The sequence below is a fragment of the Polypterus senegalus genome, chromosome 1 (assembly GCF_016835505.1).
Source record: "Polypterus senegalus isolate Bchr_013 chromosome 1, ASM1683550v1, whole genome shotgun sequence".
Classification (NCBI taxonomy): domain Eukaryota; kingdom Metazoa; phylum Chordata; class Cladistia; order Polypteriformes; family Polypteridae; genus Polypterus; species Polypterus senegalus.
Window position 1 is genome coordinate 285,505,963 of NC_053154.1, and position 17,582 is coordinate 285,523,544.

General features: G+C 37.5%; 1 protein-coding gene across 2 annotated transcripts in view; it reads right to left on the minus strand.

Annotated features, from left to right (window-relative positions):
* Positions 1–390: 390 nt before the first annotated feature.
* The window catches only part of entpd1 (ectonucleoside triphosphate diphosphohydrolase 1), a 145,678-nt gene continuing 128,486 nt past the window's right edge, over positions 391–17,582 (minus strand). For both annotated transcript variants that reach the window (XM_039776139.1, XM_039776131.1), the window contains exons 6-10: positions 16,986–17,219; positions 14,474–14,737; positions 8,375–8,491; positions 4,225–4,362; positions 391–1,502 (exon numbers count right to left, since the gene is read on the minus strand). In XM_039776139.1, coding sequence (XP_039632073.1) covers positions 1,293–1,502; positions 4,225–4,362; positions 8,375–8,491; positions 14,474–14,737; positions 16,986–17,219 — 963 coding nt within the window. In that variant the 3' untranslated portion in view covers positions 391–1,292. The remainder of the gene's footprint in view (positions 1,503–4,224; positions 4,363–8,374; positions 8,492–14,473; positions 14,738–16,985; positions 17,220–17,582) is intronic.

The following is a 17,582-nucleotide window of genomic DNA, read 5'->3' on the forward strand; positions in this document are numbered from 1 at the left end:
CGTACGCCACGCAGACAGGCCAGGTCTATGAAAGTGTGTGACAGCAGGGCTATCTACTGTCACACATTGCCACCATCACATTACGTTATTAGGAGTGCTCAAGAAAAGTAACAATTACTAAATAAAAATATAGATTGTGTTAAAAAAATCTATTATTTTGTGTCATCAGAGTTTCTTCATCAATCCTTTTATTTTCTCAACTCATTTATACTGGTTCTGGATTTCCTCGAGTTGAAGCCTAACCCAGCAGCAGCATTTGGCATCAAGCAGGAAACTGCCTGGCACTGGGAACTATGAAAAGCTTGTACTGTTTTGTATGCCAGTTTGGTTAAAGACTTACAGTATTCAGAGAATGCCAGTGGTATTGTAACAAACAGCATGAGGTATGGGTTCATGTTCACATGAAATTTACTCATCTCATTACAATAAATCCACCTGGTAAATATTTCAAATTTTAAACAAGGAATTGCATACAAAGTGTATTTTCACTTTTTAATACTGCGTGGTAAACGGTTAACACATGAAAGAGGGTTTAATCTAAAGTATTTATAACACTACATCCAATAGAAATAATAAAGATCTAAAATTGTGTATTTAGAGGCACATAAATTCTATTAACTAATTTTTTTTTAACCAGAAACCACATTCTATTTTTTTTCAATATAATAAAACTGAACTACATAAAAAAGTATAAAAATATCATTTTTTTTTTCTTAAAATAAGATGTTTGGCTATAATACCCAGTGCATCACTAGTATATGCTATCTCTGACTTTTAAGTACTGTATAAAAATAATACATATTACATAATGCCTTCAACAGTTCATACATTCTCCTGTATATTGTGGCATTAAAGATCATTTTTCTTTCAGTCTCGTTGTTAACACACACACTTTACTTCAGAATCATTTCAGTTACAAATTATAGTTTCTTAGTGAAGCAGATATCAGCCGGTTGTTTCTGAAGGTGGTGCCACTTCTTTTTGGTTAGTTTTCATTGGAAAAATAATTTCCACGCAGGGGAAATGGTATCTAATGCATTATTATTTAATACAGTTTAAATCTGCCACTTGTGAAGAATGGATTATGGAGTCTCAGCGAAAAAAATCCCATTCTTCATGTCTGGCTGTTTTTTTTTTCCCAGAAGGAGCAGAATGCCAACAATATAAAAGGTTTCAAACCTGAGGTATAGCTGTGAAAAAGTGAAATAATGCCACTAACATCTTGGCTTATTTGAGCCTTTTAAATGGCTTCAACCCGACTTAATGATTCTAATATCTGAGTCAATGACACATTAAATTATGTGCTTCTGAGAGTTGCAGGCAGGTTTACCAAAAAATATGTATCCAATCGTACAGAGAGCCAGGAGAAGTAGGGAGAATATAACCATTATTGCAACATAGCCACCGTAAGGAAGTGGTGGGGAGCTTGGTGCCTCCGCAGGGATCATATTGGTGAGATTCAGCATGTAGCCCAGAGTCCAGCCAGCATCGCTGTTGCCAATCTGCAGGGAAAATTCCAAATATTATTAAACATCTCCTTGTTTTTTTTTACCATCTCTTTCAAAATGTTTTAATATGTTTTCATTCAAAGATGGCATTATATAATGTTGAATATTGTTGCGAGATGACATAGAAATCAAAAAAAGGTAAAAGAAATAAAATGTTACTAACAAGAAACATTAGTGAGACCTTAATGGGATAGGCATGCCACTGCCTAATGGAAAAGTAAGAACCTAATAATACACGGGCATGACCAAGTGTCACTTCCTTGACCTTTACCGCTATGCCAATATTAATTTCAAAACTAAGACAATGAGTGGGTTTTTTTTATAAGGCAGAGTTTGTTTAAATCTGATTTGATTTAAAAACAGAAGCAAACTATTTGGACATTTGTGTGAATGTGAGTGTGTGTCATCTATCTATCTATCTATCTATCTATCTATCTATCTATCTATCTATCTATCTATCTATCTATCTATCTATCTATCTATCTATCTATCTATCATAGTCTTCCTATCTATATTATATAGAATCTATCTATCTATCTATCTATCTATCTATCTATCTATCTATCTATCTATCTATCTATCTATCTATCTATTATAGTCTTCCTATCTATATTATATAGAATCTATCTATCTATCTATCTATCTATCTATCTATCTATCTATCTATCTATCTATCTATCTATCTATCTATCTATCTATCTATCTACTGTTAGGCTGCAGTGGAGATTAATTACACTTCAGATCAAAAAAAGCAGAAATTTGATTTATTTTTCCAAGTCTTAGCTGAAGCTGGTGTAAATTTAACTTCTTTGTTTAAAACTATACTTGAGGTCCTCTAACGTAGCAGAGAGGTTTTTGTTTATCGGTAAGTAACGACAAGTTCAAACATGCAGTTACTAGGCTTCTATGAGAGACCCCATGAATTTACTTGATTCTGAAAAGTTAGAAGGCCCAGTTAGCCTGAAAATATTTATAGTTTGAGACACAGTGATTGACACAAGTCAACTTTTAAATATTTACACTCACTGAGCAAATTACTATATTAATACTGGATAGGGCATCATTTTGCTGTCAAAACAGCTTCAGTTCTTTGTGGCTTGGATTCCAAAAAATGTTGGAAACATTGCTTTGAGATTGTGATCTATGTCGATATGATTGCATTATGCAGTTTCTGCAGAACTGTCTATATAGCACATTCATGGTGCAAGTCCCCCGTTCTACCTTACCTCAGAGGTGCTCTGTTTGATTTAGATCCGGTGACTGGGAAAGCCACTGAAGAACACAGCTCTCATTGTCATGTTGATGACACCAGTTTCAGACAATGTTTGCTTTAGGACATGGTGGATTATTATGTTGGAAGTAGTCATTAGAAAATGCATAATTTGTGGCCATGAAGAGATGCACATGGTCAGCAACAATATTCACATAGGTCAAGGCATTCCAGCAATGATTGATTGGTATTAAAGGGCCCAAATTGTGCCAAGAAAACATTCCCCACACCACTGCACCACCATAACCAGCCTGGACTGTTGACGCAATGCAGGTTGACTGCCAGGAGTCACGCTGTTGCTGCCAAACTCTGACCCTACCGTCTGCGTGCCTCAGTATAAATTGAGATCATTAGACCAGGCTATATTTTTCCAGTCTTCAGCTGTCCATTTTTGATGAACGTGTGCCCACTGCACCATCTGCATTCTGTTCTTGGCTAACACGAGTGGAACCTGAAGTGATCTTCTGCTGTTGTAGCCTATTTGTGTCAAAGTTCACCGCGTTGTGCATTGTGAGGTGCTTTTCTGCTCATCACAGTTGCACAGAGTAGTTATCACAGTTACTGTAGCCTCTCTGTCAGCTTAGACCAGTCTGGCCATTCTCTTCTGGCTCCCCTAATCATCAAGGTGCAGCTCACTGGAAGTTTTCTGTTTTCTGCATCATTCTGAGTAAACTCTGGAGACTGTTGTGAGTGAAAATCCCAGGCGATCAGCAGTTACAGGAATACTCAAAGCAGCCTGTCTGGCACCAACAATCATCTCACAGTCAAGGTTAGAGAAATCACTTTTTTTCCCCCATTCTAACGTTCTGCATGATATTATGGATTGTGCTGCTGCCACGTGATTGGCTGATTAGATAATTGAACGGACAAACAGGTGTTATTAATAATTTAATCTGTGAATGCATGTTAATGCAATATGGTGTAACCAGGCATGGGAAAGTAGTGTTGGTCAATAACATATTGTACCATCAGACTACAGACCATATTGTACCTTTGTTCCTTTTAAAACTTGTTCTAAGACTTCCTTTTTAAATCCGAAATTCTCTATAAACTTTGAAAAAAACTCTCTTGGATTTTCTTCAGTTTTAGTATCGTGCCCTGTGATGGATTTGAAGCCATCTTTCTTGTATCAGTAAATTTACAACCTCAATAACCACATTAGTGAAGGAGACTATTTTTTTTCAGACCCCATCTGATTATAAGGGTCTTGCCGCCTTTCAATCAAATGACTTTCTGTGTTCTGATCGCATGACTTTTGGTTTGTTATTCTCCCAAATGAGTGTTGCAGCTCTCACAGGAGATACCAAAAAAATGAGCAAAAGAGTGCGGACATTTATTGGCTCTCTGTGATCTGTTTTTTAAATAGTACAATGGTTTAATTTACTCTACATCTTCAAGATCATAAATATGATTCTTATGTAAAGGTTCTTAAATGTGAGGCATTACCTTTTTAATGAATTTAATGGTGTTCCAGCTGCTTTCATTAAAAGAGTATCCATTTTCAAGAAGTGTAATGATGTAGTTCCCAGAAAAGCAGTACTCACTCAAGTACTTTTCTTTAACAGTAGGGAATCTCTGCTTCACCTAATAAAACAAATGATGCAAAGATTAGTTGTGTTAGAATTACTGCAAAAGTGGGATGTTTCAAAAAGTTTTGATACAGAAAACAAGTTGTAATAGCTGTTTTGGCCGCTGGGTATATGATATGTGGCCTGGGCTGTCAAACTACAAATATTCCAGTCCAATAAAAATGCAGATAAATAGCTTGGAAATGGTCCCATTTAGGATAGTCGATATATATATATATATATATATATATATATATATATATATATATATATATATATATATATATATATATAAATATGTCTGAAGATGCAGCACGCATCCTGGCCAAGTCAGGTGACAGAATAGCACACAAACCCATGAACAATCTGTGCACGGTCCTCTTTAATGCTAAAAACAAGAAATCGACAGCAGAAACACGAAACCCAGTTTATAGCATTCCATGCAGTTGTTGCCCAGTGGTATACATAGGACAAACATCAAAAATAATTGCAACACGTATAAATGAACAATGGTGTCAGAAGAAAGGACTCACAATCACTGATCTATATGCATACTAAATCAACAGGACATAACTGGGACAATGTGCAAGTAAGATTTAAGTGCCAGAGAGCTGGACGAATCCTGGTTGTCAAACGAGAACACCATCAACAGACACTTGGACATAAATCTAGCATATGCAAACTTAAGAAGAACATGTTCATAATAAATAAAACTTTATATATATATATATATATATATATATATATATATATATATATATATATATATATATATATATATATATATATATATATATATATATATATATATATATATACACACACACACACAATTTTTGGGTGGAGTAATCAACTCATCAACACAATATACATGAAGACTTGTTTGGGATTTTGTGTATAATTTTGGCTTCCAACGCTATACAACTATCTGAATAATTCCAGGGCTGCTGGGTATGAATTATGAGTAAGAACTAAAGTAGCTGATATCTATTCACTCCAAGCAAACAGGGTTCAAGAAGTGATATGACAGATGTGTAATAGTATGGAGGGAACCAGACAGGTGGATACCAGCTGTTATTTAACAATATGTTTTTCAATAAGAGCATAGAGTCACAGATGGACACTGTTTAAAAGTAACTTTTGCACAAATATTAGAAAATATATATAGGTATTATAATAGATAACATGGGTTGCCTGGCATCCTGGCTGGGAAAGATGGTTCATTACCTGGCCGGGTAGTCTTTTTTAATGGAAAGATGTGGGTGGACGGGCATCCCGACCAGGTTGGTCAGTGGTGTCTTTTCTGATAGATGCCATTATAATGCATGGACAGGGAAAGACTTGTTTTCAGGGCCATGTGCTTCCCCAGTACAGTGTGTGGCAACATCCCTCTGGCATGCATCCCGTTTGGACAATCACCCTGGCCAAATGGGAGTTGCAGTTTATGTGGGCAGCCCTACTGGGGTCCTCAAGTGCTATTAACAGAAGCTGCTGGAGTCAGGTTCTCTTGTCACGTGTAGGGTCCACATGACCCGGAAGTGCTTACTGGATGTAATGTGATAACACTGCTTGTACAACCAGGTCCAGTATAAAGAAAGCTGCTCCATTTTACCTGGAGAGTCAGAGTCAGGAGAATAGTTGGATAAAACTCACCTTGGAAGAGAGACATGTCATATTATATTGGGTCTGTAGAGTGTGTATAAGGTATTTGTGGCAGTAAATCTATCTGGAACTTTGTCACTGCTGTTGAGTCTGGAGTTCGGGGTGTTGCAATGCCCCCTAGCGGTTGATGGTATATACTGTATACTGTATGAAATTACCTAGCAGAGTAGCTGAAATAATTAAGCCCTGTACGTTTTTATCCTTTATGTTCCAGGCCTTCCAGCATTTTGTTTTGTTTGCCTTGCCTTATTGTAAATTACTTGACAAGCTGATTTAACAGTACATGATTGGTTTACATTCATACAAAAATCAGCACATCTTTAGTGATGTGTGGGAGGAAACCTCTAGTCATTGACTTTGTAGATGAACACGGGTATTTAGCTTTATCAATAAATTATAAAAATAGGTTACAAATACGTAAAAAAAAACCAGACCTGTACAGTTTCATTTTTACGTCATGTAGAGTGTGGCAGAACGCCTGGAAGAGGAGAGGAACAATACCTCCCCAGGGCCACAAGAGGGCAGCTGCCCTGGTCTGCATGGGGGACACGGGAACAGACCTTGGAAGCTCATCCCTGTTGGAGCCTGTGGCCACCGCTAGGGGGCCCGGACAATTATGGGGTTATGAACGGCAATACTTCCGCCACACCGGGAAGTGCTCCCAGAAGAAGATCAGGAAGCACCGGGAGCACATCAGGGGCTGGATAAAAAGGGGCCGCCTCACTCCATTTGAGGAGCTGGAATCGGGATGGAAAAGACTGAGCTTGCGAGAGAGGACTGGAGGCGGCTGAAGAGAAGTAAAAAGGACTGAGCTTGTGGTTTGTACACAATGTTATTGTTGGGTGCAATACAAATGTGTGTTTTTGGGACATCTGGAGTCCATGTCTGTCTGTTGCTAGGCTGATCTTTCACAAGGGTTATTTAGAACTTTGATTGTTATGGCCTGAGCAATTTGTTTTCTTTCTGATGTTTACATCTTCTCCCTGTGATTTTCTGGACTTCCTCCAGGGACACAGGCAGCTCATTCCTGACTGTGAGGCTGATTGGTGACTGTGTGTTTGGGGACAAATGTGAATAATGAAGTGGTGCTCAAAGGGGGTCTGGTCATTAATGCTTGTCACCTTGCTCTTTTGTTGCTTTGGCTTTGTCATGCCAACAGGTTTATGGCCTTTTTGACATTTAATTCTCAGTTGCTATCTGCTTTTAATAAGGTAAGCCAACATTAATTGTCAAGTGATGTCATTATCCATTCATCCATTTTCCAACCTGCTGAAACCGAACACAGGGTCACGGGGGTCTGCTGGAGCCAATCCCAGCCAACACAGGGCACAAGGCAGGAACCGATTCCGGATAGGGTGCCAACCCACCACAGAGTGATGTCATTATGTCATGAATAAAACACTGCATTTTCATTTTAATTTTTAAGATGTCATTTATTGTGAACTTCACAGCCATTTTCTATTACAGACACCTACATTTTGGATGTTGTGTGCTTTGGCATGACCTCGGCCATAGTGCCTATAGTCACTTGCCTGTCACTTGACAGAGGGGGAAATGTTAGCATTATTCTGGAATTGCTGTGTTGTGTTGTGCTTTTTGGATAGTTTCCACTATTTAGTGATGGTCATCGGTCATTACATGGATACGGCCAGGTTACTAATTCATTTCAGATTGGAGACCATGTGACAAATACGGTCTTACCTATCAAAGAAAATTGGTGTTGGACTCACATTAAAATAATTGTCTTTCTTAGTGCTTTTTAGGAGTAATCAACCAAGGCTGTTTTAGTATTTTTTGGCCTTGTTCTTTTTTGAGTGTGAGTTTGGATTTGAATCTTTGGTGTAGTCTTTTGGTTTCTAGTCGCCTTTCCCTGTTTAAACTGACACCAGCCTATTGCTGTTTAATTATGTCTTCTCCTGCTTGATCATTTTTAAACTGCCTTCTGGCATTCTTTCTGCAATTGTAACAATAAAACAATTGTGTTAACATTTTTAAATTGAGTCAAGGAGCCACATAGTGAATTTGTAATGAGGTTTGAACCATTAGCCTTACCCTTTAGTGGTTTATCGTTTCGTTCACACCATCAGACATTGTGTTAGGTTGGATGAAGCCTTTAAATTGGTGAGAGCGTATGGCATTTGCTACATGACAGACAATTCAGTTCCCCACACTGCCCCCACCCTACAAGAACGGTTTGGAAAATGCACATTTAAAGAATGATTACTTCTAACAATTGTGTTATAGAGCTTCTGCATATTATGTTTGAACTCCTCTCCCTAAATTAGATGTTCCCATTTGTTCTTTGTCACTAGCTGTATATTTTGACTGATAGCACAAGTATTGAGAAACACAAAAAAAAAACTTACGCTGGCCCATGGTGTGGAGCAGAAATGTTCCATTTTTTCTTTGACTTTCACCAGTGATGTTTCATGGTATGTTGTTAAATTTAAGAACTGCATGACAAAGTAGTATGCAGAAAATGCCTGTAAAATGAGAAATGATGTTTGTTATTTAGTAATATGAAAGAAACAATCGTCCAATTTCACTTATTCAGTAGAACCAGAGTTGCATGCTTATCTCCAAGAACTAGAGAATAATAATGTAAAAGCCTCTCTGAGAATGTTTGGTGGTCACAGTCTTGCTGATATCAGAAAGTTATTGACCATACATAACTTAACATGGTCATTATGCACAGATTCTGGGCTACATTTACCAATTTTAAAAGCAAGCAAATAAGGATGTCCTTAAGTCTGCTGACATTAGCTCACATTGTCAAAGAGCAAACTAACCACAGTATTTCATTTGCTGCAAGCAGGCTTTGCTGATTCAAGGAAATTTTAAAAGCTGTAAAAAGTGGTCCAGTGTTAAGCAAAGATGAGAATATTGTTCATCTTTGTCAGGTGCTCTTCTACTGTTCTGATACCGCACTGGTAAGGCCTCATCTTAAGTACTGGGTACAGTTTTGGTCTACAGGCTATAAAAAGGACATAGCAGCGCTAGAAAATGTCCATAGAAGAGCGACTAGCCTAATTCCAGGGCTACAGGGGTTCAATTATGAGGAAAGAGATGAGCCTTTGCAGTTTAAGCAGAAGAAGATTAAGATGTGACATGATTGAAGTGTTCAAAATGACGAAGGGGATTAGTACAGTGAATCAAGACTGTTATTTTAAAATTAGTTCATCAAGAACATGGGGACACAGTTGGAAACTTGTTAATGGTAAATTTTGCACAAACATTAGGAAGTTTTTCTTTACACAGAGAACCATAGACACTTGGAATAAGCTACCAAGTAGTGTGGTAGACAGTAAGACGTGAGGGACTTTCAAAACTCGAGTAGATGTTGTTTTAAAAGAATTAAGAACATTGGACTCGCCAATCTTAGACCTTATTAGTTAGTCTGCACTGTAATGTTCTCAAATTATAGCTTTTTTCCATTCCAAGGAAATCATCCAAGTGACCTGAAGTCTAAAGCAGATAATTTTCAGTTTGTCACATTCTTCTCTGACGTGTTTTATTAAACCAAATAGTGCCTGATGGATCCACACAGGTATAAATGGAAACAAGTCAGACGGAGAACTGCTGGCTCCTTTGTCATTTACATATTATTGCTAATAAGGAGACACTACAAACACTGAATGCAGCACTTTAAGACAGAAGTAAGCAAATGAGACCACTAAAATGAAGCATCGAAATGTCGCTTGAGCAATAAGCGTTGCATCAGCAATAATCAACTTCTCACTAAGAAACTGAGTTGGAGCAAAAACCTGCAGGCACTGCGGACCCTCCAGAACAGACATTGCCTACTCCTGACCTAGCAGAAATGGCGAAAGGTTAACACCAAATATCTCACTTAATTAGGTGTGACTCTGATGTCCCAGACCAAGTATGGCAAAGTGAAAATGGCTTTGAAGACCATTTTAATGACAAGTCAGAGCACAGGAGTACACAGGCCATTGAGGCAATTCTAACTTAGTGACCTGGTAACTGAAGACAGCAACACTCTTTGACGTGATTGGTCAGAAAGTGAATCTTAGGTCGTGTTTAAAAGGTAATATCTGTCAGTCAAAAAGTGAGTGTACAGTTAGAAGGTAAGCAGCAAGAAAGCTCACTGACCGGAAGTAATAGGCCAGACATTTGGAGAGAGAGAAAAAGATTAAATATTTGTTAATCTTTATATGCATACTCTGAGTCTGTCTTCTGGGGACAGAGCTAAAAAAGGATTAAATTGTATTTAATTTACTACGTTTATAGAAAATCTAAACATGCAGCTGTGCTATTGACTAATTCTTTGTAATAAAATTTTGCAATAACTCCTCCCTGTCATTTTTATAAATATGCAGTATATAGGCCACACTTTTTTGGGGTCTTTTTTTTAGGTTATTTTGTGTTGTATTTTCCCCCTCGTCACTGTGTAGATTTGTTGACTGATTTTATCTGATTAATTTAAGACCACCAGGTTTGAATAATGGCTATATTATCTGCTGTTTCCCAGTTTCCAGAGGGCTGTTGTCCTGTATATAACCTGCAGAAGCTAATGGGTTGACACATGTTCACTTTTTGTGTTGTCTCCCAAATTTGTTGGTCTTAAAGTGTAACACAGCATTCTCAGACCTGTTTAGCTAAACTCAAGGCCGCAGGGGGTAAGGGCTTATCCTGGCAACATTGCATGCAAAGCAGGAACCAGTCCTGGATAGAACGCCATCCATTGCTCACCCAATGACACAGATTAGAATGTCCAGTTAGCTTACCCTGGATATCTTTGGGAATGTGGGAGAAAAACAACAGAAATCTAGAAATCTCCATAGAGACATCAATTGCCAGTTGGATTCAAATCCTAAACCCATGTCTCAAAGTGGAAGCAGCAAAATGTGCAACTAAATCTACTAGAAAATCTTTAAACCAACTTTTACTAAGGAGTTAAGATCTTTAGTAAAGCTCTTAATTGTTAACTAAGTAGTGGAGAAGACGTACAAGTCCATACTTCCCTTTCATTGAAAATTTCCAAATGATATGGACATTTTTGGAAAAAGTATACAGACCAATTACCCATTGACTACATATAGATATATATAATAAAGGGTGGAGTGGTGGCTCTGAGCCTAGGAATCTGTGCTGGCAATCGGAAAGTTGCTGGTTTGAATCCTGTAAACACCAGAAGTGACTCTACTCTGCTGGGCCCTTGAACAAGTCCCTTATCCTGCAATTACTTTGTCCTGAGTATGACGTTAATCTGCGTACATCCAGCCGTGCAGGCATGTCCTCCAACTTACAGGGAAAACTTAGGGGCTGCTGGCTCTACAGCCACCATAAAAAGCCTCACACTGTTCCAGTGCTGTGTCACCCCCTGCACTCAGGTCCCATTCCAGGGGTTTTGTCATGTGGTGGGTGTGGCAGCGCACTATCAACCTCTCTCTCTCTCTCTAAATATAGATAGATAATGTTAATTCAGGAAACACAGCTGTTTATGAGTGATCAGTCTGGGTGAAATGTATTCTGATTCTAAACCAATGGGAATCAAATTAAGTGAAAGTACCCTATCCTTCTACATCAGGGGTGCCCAAGACTTCGATCGCGATCAACTGGTAGATCGGAAAGGTAATGCAGGTAGATCACGTTGCATTCAAAAAAATTTTTTTTAAACGTTAGTCTATCATATATCCTCCCTATTGCATTTGCCACTTGATTGACATACAGGGCGGTCATTCTGAGATCTCTTTTCTTCTAACACACTGGTCATCCCGCACGCACGATAAAACGCGCGAGCTACTGCAAAACTCCATCAATCTAAGTGATCTAGTTAGTCTTCCAATTTATATCGACTGAAGAAGGGATTTAAAAAAATTTGTTTGGGGAGGGTATGTGCTTTATGTGTAATTAGAAGAGGATTTTTTCTCTCACAATGTCACAATCGAAGTGCGTTTGTCTGATCTGTCAATCTATCATTGCTATTCCAAAGAAGGAAAATGTGGAAAGGCACTTTTGAACTATTCATAAAAACTACGAAACTGACTTCCTTACGAAAAGCAATCTGAGAAAGAGAAAGGAGAGGGAACTAAAATCGCAGTTAATCAGACAGCCGTCATTTTTCACTCAGCTGAATTCAAAAGCAAAGGCAGACACACCAAAGTTTCGTTCTGGGTGAGTCACTTGATCATTAAACATAAGAAGTCCTTCCAAGAGCTACCTCCTCGACTGCATTATTCGGCTCTACTTATTTATGCGAGTCAGCCTTTTCCCACATGAAAATTATTAAATCCAAATACTGTAGTGACCATAAATGTATTGAATTGTTATTGTGCCATAAAGGTTATTCAGTTCTGTAAGGTGCGACAACATATATTTTATGTATAAAGTATACTCAATATATATATATATATATATATATATATATATATATATATATATATATATATATATATATATATAGAGAGAGAGAGAGAGAGAGAGAGAGAGAGCATTTTTAATGTAGGTAGATCATTTCGACCTGGTCATTTTAAAAGTAGCTCACAAGCCGAAAAAGTGTGGACACCCCTGTTCTACATGTATTGACTGGTGACTATTTTCAGTGATTTCAGATTAACGGCTGAATCTTTTGATTAGTAATAATCCTGTCCATAAAATATTAATTAAAATGTATTTTCACTCAATTCTTATTTGTATTTCCTTAATGTACAGGTGGACAAATTATGTACTGGAGGGCATACCACAGGTTTTCTTTTCAGACAGTCACCTCATCATTTCTCCTAGCACAAATGATCACTGATTGTTTTCTCAAGTTTAGTCAAACAACTTATGCCTTGTGTGTTTTTCTAAGGGACTGAATTTGCTTATAGTTCTGTGAATTAAGTGTATTTGTCATTAACACTGCTCTTAACCTTTCTGGGAATTTTTGATTTCTTTAAAAATATATGATTAGCCAAAGTGGAACAGAGTATAGCTTATGTAAAAGACAATTGTAATTTAGACAAAAATCACCCTGCTGAGTTCTGAAGACTATGGGGAGGAGAAAAAGACAAAAACTTCTTTCACAGCACAGGTTCAAAGTTACTTCCGAGTATTTGATTGACTAGAGCAAAACCCTTCAGATGTACTGTACTGTATATGCATTCCAGGACAAATTGTTGCTAAACTTTCCTTAAGTCTTTAATTTTATTGTTTTCTCACATTTAATGTGTCACATTTTAAGCAAAACTAGCAAGGTGTTTTAAGGACATTTAATAAAGCATACCACAAGCAGAAAGTAATTTAAAGGCGTAGATTGATATGAATGATACCAAAATCACTCTGCTTCAGTACTGATTTTGCTCAGAGTCATTTGTGTCCATGTTTCTTTCAAAAGGCCTAGAAAGATTGTGTATATACGCCATTTCCATGCCTGGATGGAGTCTCTTCCCTTACCTGGTTGGAAGGCCCAGGTGACAAATGAACAGGAAGATTGTCAGGGTGTTCCCCTGCCTTAGTCAAGAGAGTGACAGAAGATTCCTGTTAAGAAGTGGAAGTGCTAGCATCCCAGCTGGGTCAGACCAAGGAACAACACCAGGTGGCTAGTGTCAACTGGGCAGGGCTATATGCTTCCCCAACATGCTAGTTGGCAGCATCCCCAAATGGCAGTACCAATACAGAAACCCATAAGTCATAAGTCATGCTGGGAACTATAGTCCCTTGTCGAGTTCATTGGGTGCCACCAGAAGGTGCAGTTGAGATTTGTGATCTCTGCTTTCAGGGACTTACGCTTGACCTAGAAGTACCCAACTCCAGAAGTACTCCTGAGTCTAAGATAAAAGAAGCCGCTCGACCTCATCCAGGTGAATTGGAGTTGGCTAAAAGATGGACAAAGTTCGCCTGGAGAAGTGGAAGGAGAAGGAAAAGAACAAAGGAAAAGAATACTTATGTTTATGTCCCTTTCAAAGCCTCCTTGTAAGGTATTAATGAAGAATCCACTGCATCCACTGAACAGTGTCATCTCCAGACAGAGGAGTAGCTTCAGTGACAGACTTTTGTCACTGTCCTGCTCCACTGACAGACTGAGGAGATCGTTCCTCCCCCACACTATGCGACTCTTCAATTCCACCCGGGGGAGTAAATGTGAACATTAATTTTATTTTAATTCTTTTCATTTTTATTACTATTTAATTTAATATTGTTTCTTTGTATCAGTATACTGCTGCTGGATTATGTGAATTTCCCCTTGGGATTAATAAAGTATCTATCTATCTATCTAACTATCTATTAATGTCAATAAACCTTTTAGTTAAAGCGGGACTTGTGTTTGAGATTTGGCATGCTGTAATGTCCCCTAGTGGTCATAACAGATACATAAAATGTGAATGATTTACAAAAAAAAAAAATGAATTCTATTTTTCTCAAGATAACCATTTTTTAAAAATAGAATTCCAGGTAACTATCATCACTGAGATAAGCACATTTAAAATGCTTTATTTGGAAAATCATTGCTGAATACTCACCCCAAAGGAACCATAGATGTGTGGTTGGTAAATTCCATTGAAAGAGCAGGATGATGAGGTGCAGACACTAAAATTGAAAATTTTGAGAACATTTTCCCTGCATTTTGATGCATTTCCTGTCCCGCTTAGAGAAACTGAATCCATTCTTAGATTTTTTTTCAGCTTTGCGGTACAAGGGCTGTTGTAGAGGTTCTTCAGTGAGATCGTCTTTGAATATCCTACATGAAAACAAGGATTTTCTTGCACATTGTCAGGCTCATCTGTCTAGGTGGAAAAAGAAATTACATTATCCCATGTTACCATTTTATAAATATAAATATTATAAAGTAGGTCTTTTTATACCAGCAATTAAATAGAAGATCAAATGTAAGATCTAATTTTATATTGCGTTTTTTCCAGTTTTTCTTTTTTTTAACATAATCAAAGCATACAATATCCCTTGCTTCCAAAAATAAAGGCTGGCAAAAACTGAATGGAATAAAGGATGTCAGCAAAATGGCACAGGGCAAGGGATACCCGGCAGTGAAACCTCAAGTAGAGAGTGAGCTCCTCACTGCCATGCAAACAACAACTCAGCATACCAGTGTGGTAAGGCAGAGGGCAACTACATGGTGGTACACCTGCTAAGTCACGGAGTAATAGATAGCAGAAATACTTCAGGAAAATTGGAGTTAATGGTAATATTAACCCAGAATGCAGGTGCCAGAGATACTTGACCCATTATGGTGAGAGAGAGACAGACAGAAGTGAATCTTGAGAGGGCTGTCAGGAAGTCCCATGATGTCCTTGCTAACATGTAATATCACAGGGCCACTAGCTGTGTTTTTGTTACCCGTCCATGACAAGTGGCCAATATGCTATTACCTAGCTGCTTGAGGGTAGCATACAGTTCCTTAGTAGAACTTAAAAGTTGTCTTATGGTAGAGTCACACAACGTCAGAAAGGGAGTTAACTGAAACACTCACTGGTGGGTAAATGAGGCCAAGATTGTGATTTTATTCTACAAAACTGTGTGTATTCTGAAAGTGTTCTCTCTTTTAAAGGCAGAGAGGGGGCTCTGAGGCTAGGGCTCTGATCCAGCAATCCTGTAGATGGCAGAAGTGATTCCACTCCATTGGGTCCCTAATCAGCAGTGGCCCCATCCCGAGTGGGACATTAGCCTCCACCCAGTCCTGCAAGCAGGTGCTCCAACTTGCAGCTTTACCTCTCTTCTACTGAAATTTTAGTAACAGAAATACTTATGAAGTATAGAATTAAGACAACATCCTTGTCCCTTTGTTGAGTTTGTTGAGGTCTGGGATATTGATTCATGTGTTCAACGTTGAATTAAGTATGTTGTAGTAACTCTCAAAAAGTTGCTGGTTTCATTTTGACATTGCACTGCATTCTGTTACAAGATAGAGAGTTTAAACTGCATTTATAAGAGATTTAATATTTTGTAATCATGGCAGTCTTTTCATTAATTCTGTGTATTATATATACACAACACAAAGTTAAACTCTTGTGTTGTTGATCTACTGCCTATGTTTAATTCTCTTTATAATTTATAATTTTTTGATCTGCTGTACAGATACTAATTCTTCTCTTTTATCAATTATTACTTTCAATTTCCTTCTGTCTGATAGCCTGTTTTGATGCATTGACTATTGCAGGCTTTTCCTAGTGTTTCATTATTACTCATAATTTATCTTCTGCCTGGATTTTCTCGTAATGCACCTGTTTGGTTTGCACTTCAGTTTTGTTTGCTCTATAAAATGAACTGTGTTCTTTGCAAGGTATAGTATATAATAAATATGGATATTTAATTAAAATACTACAAAAAAAAAAAGCTTTTGTAAATTAAAGTGCCCACACCGTAAAAGTACAAACAAAAATTGTACTGATTAAATCCAAGCTGTGAAATACAAGTGTAAATGGCACAGTAATACATTACAGAAGCTGGCAGTCACCTGTTCTGGCTCTGTTTGCTGATTACACAGATCATATTTTTGAAATTTTTATTAAATTTGTCAGTCAGTCCTTTTCTAACCTGCTAAGTTCTGAATAGGGTCGCAGGGGTCTGCTGAAGCCTATCCCAGCTATCTTAGGGCGTGAGGTAGGAACAAAGACAGGGCAGCAGTCCATCGCGGCTTTATTGCATTTGGATATATTTAAATGTTTGGGAGGGTAAAAGAGTAATAATACAAAAACTTCAAACAAGCTGTAAACTCACACTGTGCTGTCATCACGTTATTTAAACCTATAATTATTTAAATATATTTTATGTTAAATATTTTAATAAAAAATACATATATTATTACTACATCAATCCGAATTTGAATATGTTTATCATACACACTTGTTGTCTGTCATGATATTCAGCTATATTTAATGACCCAGAACTGTGTATTGCTGTAGTTAAGGGCACACTTTAAAATAAATGTAAATGAATGCATACTTCTTTTTCTAAGCAGAAATACAAACTAACGCAAAGCTGTGCTTCACCAAAACATACGTATTACTTCATAATTACCTTTAAATTTGTAGCAACAGTTAGGTTCAAAGCTTGATCCTTTCCATAACAGAGGAAGCTGTGAGTGTAGACATTGTAATCTTTTCCATAGAGTCGAAAATGCAGAGAATTCTCTTCTGATTCAATTTCTTCTTGCGGCACAAAGGTTATTTGAGTGGAGGCTCCACCCAGATCTAATGCCCCAAGTGTTACAGAAGCCGGTGTTTCTTGAAATGGGTCAAAAAATCGGCTATTCTGGGTAAAAGAAATAAATGTTGTTAAATGACAGAATAGTGAAAAGCTACAATGTTAAGGATCATTGGCATTTGTACATTAGGAGAATAATAGTTAAGGACAAGGAACAAAAGTGGCAATTTCCAATAATCGTATAAAAACAACACAAAATAAAATTCTTTTACAAAGTTGCTTTGCATTATGAGTACCATTTCAAGGCACTAAAAAGATAAATCAAATTAATTTTGATATTTCCATAACTATCTGTCCACTGTCAGGTTTAGTGTCATTCTTCTTAGCCTCACACAGTGACACAATGTTAGGAACTGAGCTTTCATCCTTATGCTTTTCAGTCCAGTGCTATAACCATCCAGTTATATATTT